The 17,573-nt window shown below is 33.1% G+C and overlaps 2 protein-coding genes across 2 annotated transcripts; one reads left to right on the top strand and one right to left on the bottom strand.

The window, feature by feature from the left end:
- Positions 1–4,106: 4,106 nt before the first annotated feature.
- On the top strand, positions 4,107–10,245 carry LOC118028824 (glucan endo-1,3-beta-glucosidase 2). Its single transcript, XM_035032538.2, has 4 exons — positions 4,107–4,413; positions 8,288–9,541; positions 9,684–9,711; positions 9,874–10,245. The coding sequence occupies exons 1-4, from the start codon at positions 4,332–4,334 to the stop codon at positions 10,019–10,021; spliced, it is 1,512 nt and encodes a 503-aa protein (XP_034888429.1). The 5' UTR covers positions 4,107–4,331; the 3' UTR covers positions 10,022–10,245.
- A 1,880-nt stretch (positions 10,246–12,125) lies between these two features.
- Positions 12,126–15,342, bottom strand: LOC118028825 (GDSL esterase/lipase At5g37690). Its single transcript, XM_035032539.2, has 6 exons — positions 15,059–15,342; positions 14,818–14,945; positions 14,555–14,681; positions 14,345–14,457; positions 13,980–14,229; positions 12,126–13,893 (listed from the first exon to the last, which is right to left on the bottom strand). The coding sequence occupies exons 1-6, from the start codon at positions 15,294–15,296 to the stop codon at positions 13,682–13,684; spliced, it is 1,068 nt and encodes a 355-aa protein (XP_034888430.1). The 5' UTR covers positions 15,297–15,342; the 3' UTR covers positions 12,126–13,681.
- Between the last annotated feature and the right edge of the window lie 2,231 nt (positions 15,343–17,573).

Genomic DNA, 17,573 nt, shown 5'->3' with positions numbered 1-17,573 from the left:
CAGATGCATTAATATTTATCATGTTAGTTTATATGTCTATCTGTAAACATAAATTTGAATATTTAAAATTCAGTAAACATTGATAAAAATAAAATGATGTTTTCGATTAGATATTACAATTAAAAACAAGTATTATTGTATGAGTTTAAGTACATGAACCTACAATTAATCCATTTATTAAGTGATGATTGTACAGAAGTATCACGCATTTGACCTCTTGATCATTATAGATTTTTTGTGAACTTTATAGCTATAATAGTTCATACCAACAAGTTTTACAACTTTGATCATTCTTTTTACATTCAAAATCTTTTCTGGTTGATTTTGTTGTTGATCGACTAACCACAAACGTGTTGATGATGCTACTTGCAAGAATTATTTTCTAATATTTGACGCACCTAAATACATTTCAAAGTATTGAAAATGGACAAAGAATGTTGTAAAGCATTATGAACTAACCAAGAGAAGACAAGTATTTGAGGTGTTGTTTTCGGATCCCTCCTTATATATAATTAGAAGATGAATGTTATACAATCTTTCAATAACCATTGGAATCCTTCACCATCTCATTATGGAAATTAAAAGCTTTTAGTGACGTTTCTATTTTTGACACCTTTTATGATAAAGTTGTTTCTTCTGCTAACAAACTTAAACCCCGTTTGTTTGCTGGAAAGTAGTTTTTTTTTGGAAAGTGAATTTCGGTGAAAGTGAATTCTGAAAAAAATTTTAAGAAAGTATTTTCCGATATTTGATAGAGTAATTTTGGAATTTCCAGTGTTTGGTTATATCATGGAATGAGCTGGAAAATAACTTAATTATCTCATAATATATATATATATATATATATATATATAATTTCATAAATTATCTCAAATAAAATAAATAATAATCAAAATAATAGAAATCAAATCTAAAAAATTAAAAAAATGAAAGATGAAGAAATTAAAATAATAATAATCAATATTTTATAAATTATTTCAAATAAAATAAGTAACAATCAAAAGAATGGGGATCAAATTTGATAGATAAAAATTTTCAATAAAAAAATAATAAGAAAAAAGCAAATAACAATTATAAAAATAAGGACCAAAGTTAATATAAAAATAAAATTTTAAGAGATGAAATTGAAAAATAAATATTCAAAACAAAATATATATAGCAATCAAAAGTTTGAGGATCAAATTTGATATAATCAGCAAATAATGATATTTCTAAATTTTTTACAACTTCCGAAAAGTGTTTTCCCCAATAATTTTTAAGGAAAACACTTTCCTGAAAACCAAGCCAAATTTTCATTTTACTAGAAAGTGTTTTCCATTGACCAACTTTTCTACTGGCAAACAAACACAAGAAAGTTTGGAAAGTGATTTCCCGTAAACCACTTTTCGGAAACACAAATACAACTAAAGGGAAAACACTTTCCTGAAAACCAAGTCAAATTTTTCTTTGACTGAAATTGACCGGAAAATATTTTCCATTGACCAGAAAGTGTTTTTCGTTGATTAGACAGTGTTTTCCGTTGACCGGAAAGTATTTTCTATTGACCAACTTTTCTAATGACAAACAAATACAGGAAAGTTTGGAAAATAGTTTCTCAGAAATTACTTTATGGGAAACAAACATGGCCTCAATGAAGTTTATAAGAATGAAGTTTTTTTTTTTTTTTTAAAAAAAAAAAGCTATAAGCATCTATTTATTTTCTTTTATGAGGGATCTGAGATTGTTAATAGTGATCAAATGATGACTCTTCAGGATTGGTAAATTTCTGATTTCATGATGACTTGCGATACATGATGTTTTTCTCTACAAATTAGAGCGATAAGTCAAATAATTCTAATAAGGTTACTTATTCATTAGGCTCAATCAACAAGTCTCACACCCTTTTCTAAAAAATTCATGCATTCTCTAAAAGAGCTTAACATCCCCTCTAATATTCAAGATGAAGTTTATTTTATAGTTTATTTTTTTTCATTTTAGCCATGCTAATTTGTATTATTTAGCAAAGATATTGACTTTTATATATTTTAGTGCTCTTAAAGTAGTATCTATAGTAACAGCCGGAAGACAATTCTATCTTTTGATATTAATTTTAACAAGTATTTAAAATGGTCTAAGAAAGATTGAATTTGCATTAAGTAAGGTTGTGCAAAACATCTATTTTTCTTTCCATTTTTCAATAACGTAACTTATTAAAAACATATAAAAAAAATTGTGAAGGTTATGGGCTATCGCAACCTTCACAAACATATTTGGATATTCATATCTCAATAATATAATCTTATCTTATGTGTTGTGATGTTTCTAGCAACAATTCATTAGTTGTGCTGCTTGTCAAATATTTTTTGTGATTTTATAATTTTTTTTTTTTTTGGCAGGGGTTAGTTTAAAAGAAATTATCAATCTAATGATTCAAAACCTTTACAAACCAGTTTGGGAAAGAATCTATTAGTTAGATCAGTGTTCTTAAAATGCTTGAGTTTAAAGAATTCTTGAAATGCTAATTCTATCTCCTTTTCTTTAACAAAAAGCTTGACAACTTGGAATGATATTCCCAATTATTAACAGAAAAAGCAAGGAATCCAAATTAAAAAAAAGAACATTTTAATAATTAGAAAAGACAACAAAATGGACCGTTGGGTATCCCACCATATAAATCTTGTTTGTTTGCTTGTAAAAAATTAGGTCCCACGTTGCCTATCCGAGTCACCAACGCAGAAATGACAGCATCAAATTTCACAGCATTCAAGACGCTTGGTCCCAAATACCATCACATCCAAACAAAGTGCAAAAAGACCTCTGATTTATAGGAAAAAACTCTTAACGGTAACAAAATTTACTGGACTAAGCATCCTCGATTTTCACTTTTACGTCTAATGTTCGGCAGTATAGTAAATGTTATTTTTTAAATAATTTTTTATATTAAAATATATATTAGTAATATTTTTTTATTTTTAAAAATTATTTTTAACATCAGCACATTAAAACAATTCAAAACTTACAACCCATATTAAATTTTAACAAAAAAAAATTAAATTTTTTTGGGAATGCAGTGCAAACTACGTTCCCAAATAGTTTCTATCAAGTAAAGAAGATGATCTTAAAACCATCTAGTAAAATAGTACATTGTTAAGAGTTTGAAATTAAAAGTTTTGTGTTTTCTTGTGATTTTAGGTTTGAACTTTATGATTGTTAATATGATAATTATTAGAGGTTTTTATGGTCGTTAACTTCAGGACCTATAAAATTAGTCGAGGTACGCTCAAGTTGACACAAACAATTATATTAATAAAAACAAAAAATAACCTCAACTTAACCCCTTCATCAAAAAAAAAATTATGAGTTTCCATGTGTTAGTCTTGACTTGTTAACTCATCATAGATGTATTTAAAAACTTTTTAATTTAGTGTTATTAAATCTATCAATTTAATAACTCATTTATTTATAATCTAATTTGAGTCAAATTTTATATCAAATTATATGGGAGTTAAACATATCAATTCAATTTACCCGGCATGTCGAGCTACTCAAAACCTAAACAACACCTAATTTGATTATTTTTTTTAAAAAATAATTTTTTTAAAAAAAAAAAAAAAACCATTTTAAAATTTAAAAAATTAAAATGGTTTATTTTGAATTTACTAGGGTCAAATAAGGTTGACCTGTCCAACCATTGATCTATTCTTGGGCTGGGTTATTGCTATAACTGGTTTTTATAATCATGCAATAGAATGGAAAAACTTTTACTTTTACAAAAGCTTGATTTTATTTGTGAGGTTAAGAAATAAAAATAATAATTCAATTGAAACGGTCGTAGATTTCTTTAATTAGTTGGTCTTTACATTAAGTTGTAAAGCCAAAATAAGTGTAAAATCTTTCTAATTTCACCTATAAAATAGCCAGATAAATGTTATGTGTAATTGTCTTTAGGATTACAAAAACAAAGAAAGTTGATTTGATCAAATTTAAAGTAAAAGGTTCATCTCATCAATTATATAAAAACAAAGGGATCAGATAAAATGGTTTATAGCAATTTTATACCAACAGCAAGACAGAACAAGACCAAACTACTAAAGTTTGCCCAGGCTTTGGGTTTCTTATTACACAACAACATGTTTTGCGTTCACTTATAACACTGCTTTGTTTGTCCGCTGTGTAAACAGTTGCAGATAATATCTTCACCGTTCATTCTCTGACCTTCTCTCTCTACTTTCCTTACTTTCTTGTTTTTCGACCCACTTCCCTTCATTAGTCTTCCTTGTTACCACCATTTTCACACTCACTCTCTTTCTCTCTACACTTTCCTGAGGTTCAATTTTTAGTTTCTATAGATAATGTTCTGGAAGATGGAGTCTCTGTTTGTTCTTACACTTCTGGTCTTAGTAGCAGAAGTTTCTTTTGTTGCTGCTGACGATGGTAAGGATTTCCTGCATTCTTTTTTATGTCTTCCACTTCTTGTTTTGCTTTCACTCTCTTTTTTTTCGACGGCTTCTATATTATGGATTCTCTAATGGTATCAGATTGTCTACATGTTCTTCCCTGCATTAAAAGCTTTGAAATGATTTGATCTTGAAGTAAAATTTTGCGTAGCAGCTGAAGGTAAAGCAGAACGTTAAGTGGTTTCGTGAAAAAAAGCTGTCAAGATTGTAGGCAGTGTCTGTCTTTGTGCATCTGTGCTTGCTTGTGTGTGAGGTTTAGCTGGTTAGATATTAAATTAGGACATAAAGGAATGACAGAGGGGAAGTTGGGACCTGGGGGATTTAATTTAATGATCCTCAATCTATGCTGAATGTTCTGTAACTGAACGGAAGAAAAGGTTTCATTTCTGTTCTTTTAACATTCTGTGATAAATGTTTGTGTATCGTGGAGGCCAGCTGGTTCTAGATTTTGTTTTTCTCTGGGTCCTCCTGGCTACTGTATCTGAACATGACCTTGTTGAAAACTTGGCCTTCACTCTATGCAAATCCCTTAAATGCCCACTTCCTTCTTCACGATAGAAAAAATAGGAAAGGGAATTTTGTAACCTCCTAGTTTCTAACAGGCTACTATATTGTCCTACAGCTAATAGTTTATTTCATTTTTTTACCCTCTTGTTCTTTCGTAAAGGGATATGGTTCTGCCTTGGGTAGTGCAAACGGTCAAAGTTTAGAGAATTAAAGCCCCTCTTCTAGGACTTGAAACCTGGGCCAGGCATGGTTGGGAACCATCAATGCTACTTTCTTTTTTATTTTGTTTGTTTTATCCTTTTATCCATTTGCAAGTATCCTTACTCTCTGTCACCCATGCCTCATTCTAGCATCTTAAATTGCAATAGTCCATCCACACCACTCTACCAAGGATTTGTGCATGCATTTGTGAATAAATTTATGTTTGTTTTTCTTTTCTTTTCCTTCTTTTTTTTGGCCTATTAAACCATTACATTGATAGCATCAACATGATATGTGCGCGCGTGTGTGTATCAATTTATATATAGCACTCGAGTTCTCTTTCTTGTCACAGCAAGTATAAAAGAACTCAAAAAGAAGAGAACCAATCCCATTCCTATGCTGTATACCTGTTTGTCCGTGTGGTGGGAAGCATCTCCACTACAACGACATATGGGCCTTAAAGAGATCATTATATGTTGGACGTTTTTTATTGCCTGAAAATTATCCGCTTTTTTTTTTACTAAACACGCTAGTAATGAAGGTAAGTATTAGACCATGAGATCAAAAACTAGGTAGCAATGGATCAAACTAGCGGGGTCAAATAATTAGAAGGTTTTGTGCAAAATAAGATATCAAACCTTTTGAACGAAGCAAAGCAAGCAAAACAAAAGTTCAAATACCTACAAATGATTCTTTTTGGGGTGTTGTCTACTGTGTAGTTTCTTCCTGTATTTAAGTAATTACCAAGACAATTAAGGTTTAAGGTAGAATAAGGGTTTTTGGTTTTTAAATAGTAAGTGTTTTTGCAAATGGTATGGCTTCAAATCCAATGAGAATAAGAAGATAGTGGAGTTAGCTTAAAAATAGATGCATTATCCTAGCACATTACTTCCTCTCATTTTCTCTCTTCTTCTCTTGAAGGTCTAAGAGAAAATTATGGACAATGGGCTAATTTAACAAACCATGCTATGCCTCGGAGCCTTTGAGTATCAATGCTAACAAGTTGTAGATTTTTATCTCCTTAATCATTTCAAATAAGTTAGTATGCACCGCTTTTATGATGGTTTCGTTTGGAGATAGTATTGCCTACTATGATTCTAAGGACCACATGGTTAGTTCAATTAATTTGATTCAACAAATTATCTTTGTAGGGCATCATGTTTCCACAATTTAGTCTGATTCAACAGAGTAAATTGGGTAAATCATGATGTTCTTTAGGCAGTCCTATACAATAGTCTCTTGTAGTGTTGAGTTTCTCACATTCGAGTTGGAGAGAGTATTGCCTACTATCGTACTTAAGTTTTGATTGGTGTATATCCCACTAGTTAAAGTGTGAGTTCGCCCACCATTCTTGTCAACATTACTTTGTTAGCAAGAGCTGAACTCTTGCCAGCAAAACTAGGTGGTAGGTGGGCCCATGCTGTAACTAGTCACTAGTTATAGCTTGAGGACCATAAAATACTGAAGCAAAACACTTGGTTAGGGTGTGCTATTCATAGCTGGTCCGTGAAAGTTAATTTGTCACAAGCTTATGAGTCGAGCCATCTAAATTGTCCATAGGACCATCCAACCAATAGGACATGGCTGATCAAGAAACTAGTCTTTTGAGAAGCCAATTCTCACTTTGTTTGCATATAAAGAGAGACAACTTATGCTTGACAAAAAAAAAGAAGTGAGACTAGTGAAGAGGTGGCAGCTAATGGAGGTAATTCAAGTAAAAACATGAAATTTTACAAAGACTTTGAAAGACCATCTGATTTTCAGCCCGATTTATGGAAGGAAAACTAAGTTTTTTCCCTTGAGCCGCTTCATGGTTCACTGCTAAAGTCTCATGTCACAAATTAGGAGGGAAGCCATTCACTTGCAAGGACATTTTAAATAAACATAGGCAGGACACCATTCCATTACTCTAATAAAGTAGGACCTTACTTCATTATAAAAAATCATTTAAGATTGCTACTGAGGTTACTTGAAGTTGCAAGGTCCTCGTGTAGGATTGGACCACATAATTATAAAAAGACACAGTTTTGGTGAATCTGTCTTGTTTTTTATGTGTTCTTCCTTAGCACTACGAGCTTTTCAACAAAGTCACCATAGCCTATTTTTCAGACTTTATAACACGTGTAGAAGAAAAATACGAGGAAACTGATGATACCCCAGTATTTGATCACTTCATTTCAGTTACAGAAGTTTAGTATTATACTTGAGTGACTTGTGTTTTGCTCCTTCAACATTGTCTAATAGGGTCGTCTGATAGGGTATGATTATGTCTGGGCACTACATATATTTCTAAAAGGTCGAGGAAAAATTGGTGATCCTAAAAAGTGCCGAGTATTGTCTTTATACTGTTTCCTCTTAGTTATAAAGATACAGTTTTCAATGTCTTTCTACCAACACAAGGAAAAAGGTATTGCCATGTTCATGTTGAAAACAGAGTTAAAGGACATTACTGATTGAGAAAAACACAATTCACTTGAGCATCAGGAAACTAACAACAGTTGGTGCAATACAATTTTCAATGTCTTTCCAGCACCACTAGGGAAAAGGTTTTGCCATGTTCATGTTGCGAACAGAGTTAAAGGACATTAATTATTGAGAAAAAAACAATTCACTTGAACATCAAGTAACGAACAACTATCACAAAAAGTTCAAAATGGCCAAATCACAAGGTGCATTTTAATTTATATGTTGTCAATCTAACTTTGTTCTGGGCCCATCTTTAGAAGTTTCTCTTTTATTTTTCTCTTATTCTAATGAAATTCGTGGCATAACCTGAATCAAGTAATTGAATATTTGTTCGCCCATACTGAGATTGAAGAGTTAGCTGCCTTTCCTTCCTGGTTAGAGGAATCTGCAGCCCTTATAGGCAACAATGGACTCGATGTTCTCGCGTGACCATGATCCTCTTTCCTTAGAAAAAAGCTAAGCACGGGGTAGTTAATTGAATTGTATTTTATCTGTCCCCTTCTCGATAGCTTGTGTTTTCTGTACTGAATCATCTGAACTAGTGGTTTGTGAACTTTTATTGCACAGTTATTCCCTCAAGTGACACTTGCATTTGCATAATTGCATTTTTCCACATGTTGGTGATACATTTTTGACATGGATGCAATATTACAATGTTCGCTTTGTGTTTATTGCAGAAGCATTCATTGGTGTTAACATAGGAACAGACCTTTCTGACATGCCTCACCCAACTCAAGTAGTAGCCCTCCTCAAGGCTCAGCAAATCTGGCATGTCCGGCTCTATGATGCTGACCGTGGCATGCTAGTTGCACTTGCAAATACAGGCATTCAGGTCATGGTCTCTGTTCCCAATGAACAGCTTCTAGGAATTGGTCAATCGAATTCAACTGCTGCTAATTGGGTTTCACATAATATTGTAGCTCATTACCCAGCTACAAACATCACAGCCATTTGTGTAGGTTCTGAAGTTTTCACCACCATATCCAATGCAGCGCCAGTCCTTGTCAATGCCATGAAGTACATTCAATCAGCCCTTGTTGCATCCAATCTAGATCGCCAAATCAAAGTTTCAACACCCCTTTCTTCATCTATTATCCTCGATTCCTTCCCACCATCCCAAGCCTTCTTTAACCGCTCATGGAATCCTGTTTTGATTCCCATGCTCAATTTCTTGCAGTCTACAGGGTCACACCTGATGCTCAATATATACCCTTACTATGACTATATGCAATCAAATGGTGTGATTCCATTAGATTATGCACTCATGAAGCCTCTTGCTCCAACCAAGGAAGCTGTTGATGCTAACACACTTGTTCACTATTCCAATGTCTTTGATGCCATGGTTGATGCCGCATACTTCGCCATGAATTTTCTGAACTTCACTAACATCCCTGTCATGGTAACTGAATCTGGCTGGCCATCCAAAGGTGATACTAACGAGCCGGATGCAACTCTAGATAATGCCAACACTTACAACAGTAATTTGATTAGGCATGTGCTGAACAAAACTGGAACCCCCAATCATCCTGGAATTGCTGTTAGTACATACATTTATGAGCTGTATAATGAAGATTTGAAACCCGGGCCAGTCTCAGAGAAGAACTGGGGATTGTTTAACCCAAATGGGGAGCCTATTTACATATTGCATCTGACGGGGGCTGGCTTAGTGCTAGCTAATGACACTACGAACCAAACTTACTGCACTGCAAAGGAAGGCGCTGACCCAAAGATGCTGCAAGCTGCTTTGGATTGGGCTTGTGGACCTGGCAAGGTTAATTGCAGTGCTTTATTGCAGGGAGAGCCATGTTACGAACCAGACAATGTGATTGCACATGCAACTTACGCATTTAACAGTTACTATAATCGGATGGGGAAGGCTCCTGGGACATGCGACTTCAATGGCGTGGCTGCTATCACCACTACAAACCCGAGTAAGATTCTGCTTCCTTTAATATTCAACATTTGTTCTTTTATGTGTGTTTGTTTCTGTTTCTATTTTTTTTCATCGGCTGTGTCATGTGCCACGAAAAAACCATTTCTGAAGTTCTAATGCACTATTTGATTCAATGGCAGGTCATGGTACCTGTTTATTCCCAGGAAGGTATGCTAAATAACCAGCCCTGCCTTCGTTTCAGTCACTAACATTTGAATACCCTTTTTCTTCGTTTACAAGCATGAGATCATCAATTAGGGATGCTTGTAAGTCAGTTTCTATGATGAAAAGTCCTTATTTCTAATATGTTTAATTGATCCTTGCTTGCAGCACCGGCAAGATAAATGGTATCGGAAACATTACAGCCCCATCAATGAATTCCACGAGCTCAGCTCCTCCTGCCCAAACTCTGTATAACCTCGGTTCTATGAGCTTCTTGCTTCTCAGAGTTCTCATCTGTAGCATAGTTTTCTTGTAAACTGGTATGTGCTAAAATCTTTTGCAACCCTAAAAATTTTGTGACAGTTTATTCTACTAGGTGGAAGTGTTTTCCTTTCTCTTGGAGGAGGATTAGGCGGTAGGGGAATTGGGGCATTGAATTTTTGTACAAAAGAAACTGGAGAAGAGCCAGAATTTAGTTTGGCATCAACTGGATTATTATTCTTTATAATGCAAAGATGTGATATATCCTTCTGAGTATAATTAACCACCAGCTCTTGTTAGCAAACCTCTTTTCGGTGGAAATTCTAGTTCATATGACAGAATGTAGTTAATTGATCTGCAACTCCAAGCTTTTCTTGTCACCCGAAAACCTCCATTCGAGATTGGATCTCCCAACTTAAGCTTCGACTTGTGGGAAATTAGATGCATGGACAATTTGGCAAGGATTTGCGAATCAGAGAATCAATGAATCCCAATATCAAACTGATCTTCTTTGCAACCTAGCCACAAATGTCTTCAATTCTTTCACTTCTACTTTGCCGGTTTAAACACCATTCGCCATGGACTCGGCATTCACTGATCAGCTTCCCAAGGCAGTCTTGAATCAAACACTAAAGACTTCCCATTTAGTGACTTTGGCAATAGATGTGATGTTCCCAAAATAAAATGGATTTAGTGACTTTGGCAGTAGATGTTATGTTCAATTAAAATGTGTATATTATCTAGGATCTTTCAATTGAGAAGATTTATCAAACCTGAGACAAGAGAAGGTTCCAAACCCCTGACCGTCAACAGCTGTTTGAAATCCTTGGCTGGTCTTTTGGAAGATGATGGGTTTGTGTTTCTTTGGTTTGTTGGAGACAAAAATGATGGCTGGTTTGGTTTTTTCACTCTATCGAACCGAATTAAAATTAATTAGTTTTAATTTAATTTTTATTTTTAATTAAAATTTTGATTTAGATATATTTTAAGTGAAAACCCGAAACTGAAATATTTATTCTTATTTTATATGTTTTCTATACTTTTTTATACATGTCACCATCATTGATTGATAAAATCATTATTTGAAAAACAAAGATATTAGTTTAGGGTGCCCCTAATTTAAAAAAAAAATCATTATTATCATATTAATATATTAAAATAATAAAAAAAATCTAAAAAATTAAGAAATAACAATTTGAAATATATCCTTGATAAGTTACAGGAAGTTAATGGTGTTTAGGATGTGTTTTAACTGGAATTTTAAAAAATTTTATATTTTAAATTGTTTTAATATATTAATATTAAAAATAAATTTTTAAAAAATATAAATAAATATTTTTTTAATATATTATAAATAAAAATTACTTTAAAAAGCATGAAAAGTTGAATACAGTGTCAAAAACACCCTTAATGAATAAAAAAGAAAAACGGTGCGTTCGGTAGAATACCAATCCCTAATTGCTTTCACTATAAATACAGTGCAATCTCTCCGCAGCCACCGAAATCCCAATTCCTCTTCTTTCCCTGCAAGCGTAAATATCATCCTTTTTCCTCTATCCTTTGTCTAATCTCTAAGCGTTTTCTTCATTTTCAATTCACTAAAGCATCTTACCTATGATTCTATGTGATTTAACTCACTTTATATCTCATAGAATACCAAATGGTGCAAAATCAACATGGTACTTATTGGACAAGCAGATCTCAAAATCCTCGTATGAATCCTGGCTTTTTCTCGCGAGTCCCGCCTTTTATTTTCAAATCCCCTGCCTGCCCTTTTTCTTAATTTGATTTTTTTACCATTTTTCTTGCTCAATATGATTGAGAAGTTAACCGTTTTTGGGTTTAATGGTTCTGTTTTTCACCACATCTCCCATTACCCTTTTGTTTACTTTCGTTGTTTTTATGCCTTTTGCTGTCTAATGTGGGAAAGATCTTTTTTTTTTTTTTTTATCAAATACCCTTTTGTTTAATTTGATTGATTTTATCATTTTTGTGGAATGATATTTGAAGATTGCTCAATGATGATTGATTTTGCTTTAACCACACTGAAAGAAAGAGACTTGAGAGATTTGGGGATTCTAAATAAATTTCCTTTTGTTTAACCCAAAGAAGTATACTGCTTGTTCTCTTTGATGGTTGCTTAGTGATTCTCTTTTCTATGAGAGTGGAGGTTTTCTTGCGATCTCTCTTCCATAGAGGAAAGAAGAAGGCTTCTGTCAAGGATTACAAACAAGTTTCTCTTTGGCTTAAACAAAAATAGGATTGCCCTTTCTCTTGAGTTCTCTCATGTGGACACCTTTGGCCCTTAACTGAGAGCAATCGATTCTTTTGATGATCTTTTCCCCTCAAGCCAACGAATTTATGAATATTATTTTTTATTTTTTTAAAATTATTTTAATGTTTGGATATTAAAAATAAATTTTAAAAAATAAAAAATATTTTTTTATTTTTTTAAAATGAATAGAAACTTTAAAAAGCAAAGCTATGCAAAGGTTGAAATGGGAGTTTTGGAATTTATCTTTTTGGAATTGATTTTCTTTGTGCATTGATTTAATTTTAAATTTAATAATTGAGGCTGGTTGGAAATGGAATGTGAGTTTTGGAATTTATTTTCTTGTGCATCGATTCAATTTTGTTATAATCGACTCTTGTAAGCTCTCGTGAGCTTATATTTTTTTATATATATTTTTTCTTGTGCATCGACTCAATTTTTGTGGTATATTTTTTTGGTAATATTATTAAATTCAATTAAATAATTTGTTAATTTGAATTTTTATTTAATTTAAATTTTAAATTAAATTGTGTAGAAAGTAATTTAAAATAAATTTAATGAGTTTAAAAATAATTTTAATGACTAGTAAAATAATTGTTTTTAATATTAAAATGATTTTAGTTACGCTGGAATCTGGATTATGAATTTAAAATACCGGGCCTCGTTCACGCTGGCCCAGGCACTGCATTTGCCAGCCAAACTTACACTAGTTAGCTAGATAACCCTCATATTTCATTTGGAATCTAATTTGGTCCTTAAATTTCCAAATTCTCTAAATTAACATAATTCAAACATATTTTTCACAAACCAGTGCAAACCGAATTCCAGAGTTTTTCCTGACATTGCGCGAGATTCTTATATTTTGCAACTAAAAATAATTTATTAAGTCTATTATTGAAGAAACTGGTAGGGCCAAATTGGAAAAAAAGAAAAAAAAACAAGAAGAAGAAAAGATAAATACTGGAAAAAAAATATATATATTTGTCCTGGCCGCACAATCCCATTTTCAATTTCTTGAATTTGATCTCACAACTTTAATTATTATAAACTAATAATATTAAATTTTATTCTGCAAAACTAAGTAACAAATTATTTCTTAGGTATCTTGAGGTTTTTATTTATAAATACACAATATATAGTGTTTATATGCTAATATAAAAAATAAAAAAAAATAATTTTGATATATATTTAATTTAAAATTTTTATTTAATCATTCTTGTTTGTCCTTTACTATTCAAACAAATTTTTAATTGGAATTAGTTCTTAGAGCTCAGAAGTACATTCTCTCACAATTGAAATTATTCGTACAAGCATTTGTATGGAATATAGTGTTTATCTCTTCATCAAAAAAACGTAATATTGATAGATGTGTGAGCCCTTGTCCGCTTTAGAGGGATTGCCGCAGCTCCATGGATTCAACTTTGGTGTTCTCAGAGGTATAAATCAATGAGAAGGTGTTGGTGACACAGATTGCGGGCCTGAGAACAGGGTGGAAAATAACTTTTCTGCTAGTATTGCGTTTGCTGCATCAGAAGGATGGAATGCATCCCAGAACACGTAGTCCTTCCGGTTTCTGCATAATTTTGAGTTAGGCAAGCATAAACCACCTATGGTGGTATCCACGTTGCAGCATGAGGTGTTGGAGATCTTGAAGCCTGAAAAATAAAACAAGAATTGCTCAGGGAAGAGAGCTAGGTCAAGTATCTGTATGATAAAATGATTAAAAGATGGTTGAACTTGCCATAAGCAGTGGGATTATCAATCAAGTCCAAAACATCTCCGTACGTATCTGCAAATGTTAGTTTTGCATTTGGGAATCGTTGGTTTAGAGTGGCGATCAGCTCCTTAACTCTGGAGTTGAATTCTAACACATACTCGTTTACTCTCTTTAAGCATCGACCTGTCTTTGATTTCACCCTCTGAGAAGGAATGCAGCCAAGAGGACCAAGCCCATGGAAGACAACCTTTCTGGCACCCAGGTGGTATAGCATCTGCCATAATCAAGTTTAATGATGTTTGGCTCATTGCTTACAGAATTGTTTTCAAAACCTACCAAAAACACAGAAGACATTTTAAGAAAAGAGAGTTGGAGAAGGTATTCTTTACCGAAAGCTGTTTGTCCAGTGTAGATATCAGGAGCTCCACAAACTCATCAGATGAGTACTGCTGACCATCTGCTAAAAAGGGCTGTAAAAAATTGTTGACATAGTCATTACTGCCTGCAAAGATACCCAAAGATAAATTGTCATCTCTGTTTTTTGGTCCTAGCAAAAGGAGCTGAATCACCAATGCATTCAATTGTCAAAGCATGCCTACCAAGTCCAATGAAGTACATGGCCTCATTGCAAAGTTTGTTGGCAGCACGTCCTCCTATTTTAGCCTTGATTGATTTCTTAGTCTTCTTAAAGCACTCTATCTGATCGTAAAAGGATAATCTCTGAATCTGCAATACAGAAAATTAACAAAACATAAAAAAAAAGGGGGTTAAATACTATACGAGTGTGGTTATGTTGCACTTAGAGTAAGCTGTCAAGAACTTCTAAGCAAAATAGATTCTTCTGCAGAGAAAACAAACATACAAAATATAATCCTGTCTCATTAAGAATTCCTGCTCCACCAGATGCATAATTAACCCCCGTAAGGAATGCATCATCATTCTCTGACAAAGAAAGGAAAGGTGGCGGAGAGGGAATTCCAAGTTTTGCAGCTTCAAATTCCAGAAAAAAACAGCAAGAACAAAATAGTTAGTCCAACAAGCACTAATTCTTAGAACTCTAAGTTTTACATTTCATTTGTAAGATAATTAGTTAGCAGCATTACAAATTCTATCACCAACAGTCATCCCATTTGTGAACCTTCCTGTTGCCTTTCCACCAGGAAAATCGATCCCATACCACGGATAATCAGACCTTGCAAGAGAATATTGAAGATACTTGTTGTTTCCAACTTCTGTCAATGAGTCACCAAAAATAAACGTGACAAGTGAAGCAGCTGATGCCAATGTTGTCGCCTTTGCTGCAAGAATGAAAGCAGCCAAAGCCAGTCCTAGCATTGCCATTGTCTGCCAATCTTCACTCGCTTGTGCTTGCTTCAGGAGTGGAGAATCATTGGCATGGATTTATACTAAGTTCATTGCCTAGCTCCTCAAGTTTTAAGGTATTAGGTGATTAATTTCAAAATCATAAATAGGTGATTCTCTGTGCATAGTGGGTCTCATTTTAGTAAGTGCAACTTTTCAAGTTTTGGGAGGTTGGTGGCCTTCTAGCAGTTGGCCAACTCGTCTTACTGTGTCAGCAATATTAGTTTGGTTAGGTGTTTGCTCTAGGTAACAATGGCGTTGTTCACTATTTACTCGACTAAACACTTCAAGAAACATCACAGGCATGATTCCCTCCCTTTTTCATGGAAAATACAGTTGACTTTATAGAAAACTTGGGGATACGTTTTTCCACTCTCGAATGAAATTAAGACCAGAACGTTGAAATGGGTGATGTTCAGCTGAAATGGGCATAACTATAATAGCCCGTTATTTCAACTAGTTGAAAGTAGTTATTGAAAAAGTTGCTCTTTTTTCCTGCTAGATTGGATTTTACTTCTGCTTCCTTGGCCTTGGATGAGCAAGCTAAGCTGTGTGGTTTCTTGGGACATTCGTTGTTAGTACAAAGAATGGAATGTTTTTAAATTATTTAAATCTCCAATGATGTGTTAAACAAGCTCGTTCTCACATTCATTTATGGTTTCTAATCATTAGTTTTGTTACTTTCCATTTATGTTCTCATTCTTGTACATCAAGTTTGCTACATAAATTATTGGTTTCTGAATTTTTTAGCCTTCTGTTGTGTCAAAAAACTATCCCAACCCAATAGCTTAAGTTTTTAGGTAAGGTCCTAGGATATGATTTATATTATTCTTTAACACATCCCCATAAGTGAAAGTCTTTTGGGCTTGAAACTTGCATAGGCCTACATTATCTTATGTTTAATTTTTACCAAATAAATAAGGGTTGTGAGATTCGAACTCGTGACCACTTGATCATAAAGACTCTGATACCAAACCCAATAACTTAAGCTGTTATGTAAGGTCTTAGGATATAATTTATATTATTCTCTAACACTCCTTCCTTTATAATTTAGAAACTGCAAGAAACTCTCTTGTGTTCTTCAGCGAGAGATTACATCTATTTATATTGATTACAGTACAATCAAGGGAATCAATTACGTTGTGTAGTCAATAGAATATGCATGAAAGGCAAGTGTTTAACTCCTATAATCAAGGTGTAATTTCATCTGTTGATTTGTCGTGATATGTGATTGCATGGTTTGATATGTCGTGATCTGCAGATTGTGTTTCTTTAATATGCCCCTTCAAGATTAACAGGGATGAAATTATGTTGAGCTTGTCTCTGAGGAAGGCAAATCGAGCAGACGTAATGGGTTTAGTGAGCCCGTCAACAATGTCAAAGAACCATCTCAACCCAATAGCTTAAGCTGTTAGGTAAGGTCCTAGGATATGATTTATATTATTCTCTAACACGTTATTGTAAATATAGAATCCCAATGAGAGATATGAGACTCCCTAGTAGAAAAAAAATAATACAAAACCATGTATTATTCCAAACTTACAATGAGAAATTTTTAAGTTGGAGGTAGTGTTAGTAAATAATATAAATTATATCTTGAGACCTCATCTAATAAGTTTAAGTTATTGAGTTAAATTGGTTTTTTGTCTTGGTATCAAAGCCTTGATGATCAAATGGTTACGAGTTCGAATCTTACCATCCTATTTATTTGATAAAAATTAAACACATGATAATGTAAACCTGTGTAAATTTCAAGTTCAAAAAACTTTTACTTGAGAAGATATTTTAAAGAATAATATAAATCATATCCCTAAACTTTACCTATAACTTAAACTATTGGGTTGAGATAATTCTTTTATATATAACATGTAATTTACTTTTATTATATATCAATAACAATTTTAAATTATGCATATCCAAAAATAACAATTTTAAATAATGCAATCTAGGAAGCTTGAATCATCATCATCACTTATGTTTGAAATTCTCGAATGGATTTCTCCACTTACAAATTAAATGGCAGCTGATGAAAAACCACAGATCTAATAGGTATGCATATAAAACGAAAAGAATTACATGAATTTACTAACCCACACATGCATGCCTTACACACATAGTTAACAAGTCGACATGTCACTTTTGTAAAACAACAATGGGTTTAGAAACTCAATTGTAGGAGCATCTTCAATGGGTGTCCTAAATAAGAAGTTAAATATTAAAAAATATTGTTTTGATTTTTTTATGTTTATTTTACAT

The sequence above is a fragment of the Populus alba genome, chromosome 17 (assembly GCF_005239225.2).
Source record: "Populus alba chromosome 17, ASM523922v2, whole genome shotgun sequence".
NCBI lineage: Eukaryota > Viridiplantae > Streptophyta > Magnoliopsida > Malpighiales > Salicaceae > Populus > Populus alba.
Note: the sequence above shows the minus strand (reverse complement) of the source record. Positions and strands in the feature narration are given on the sequence as shown.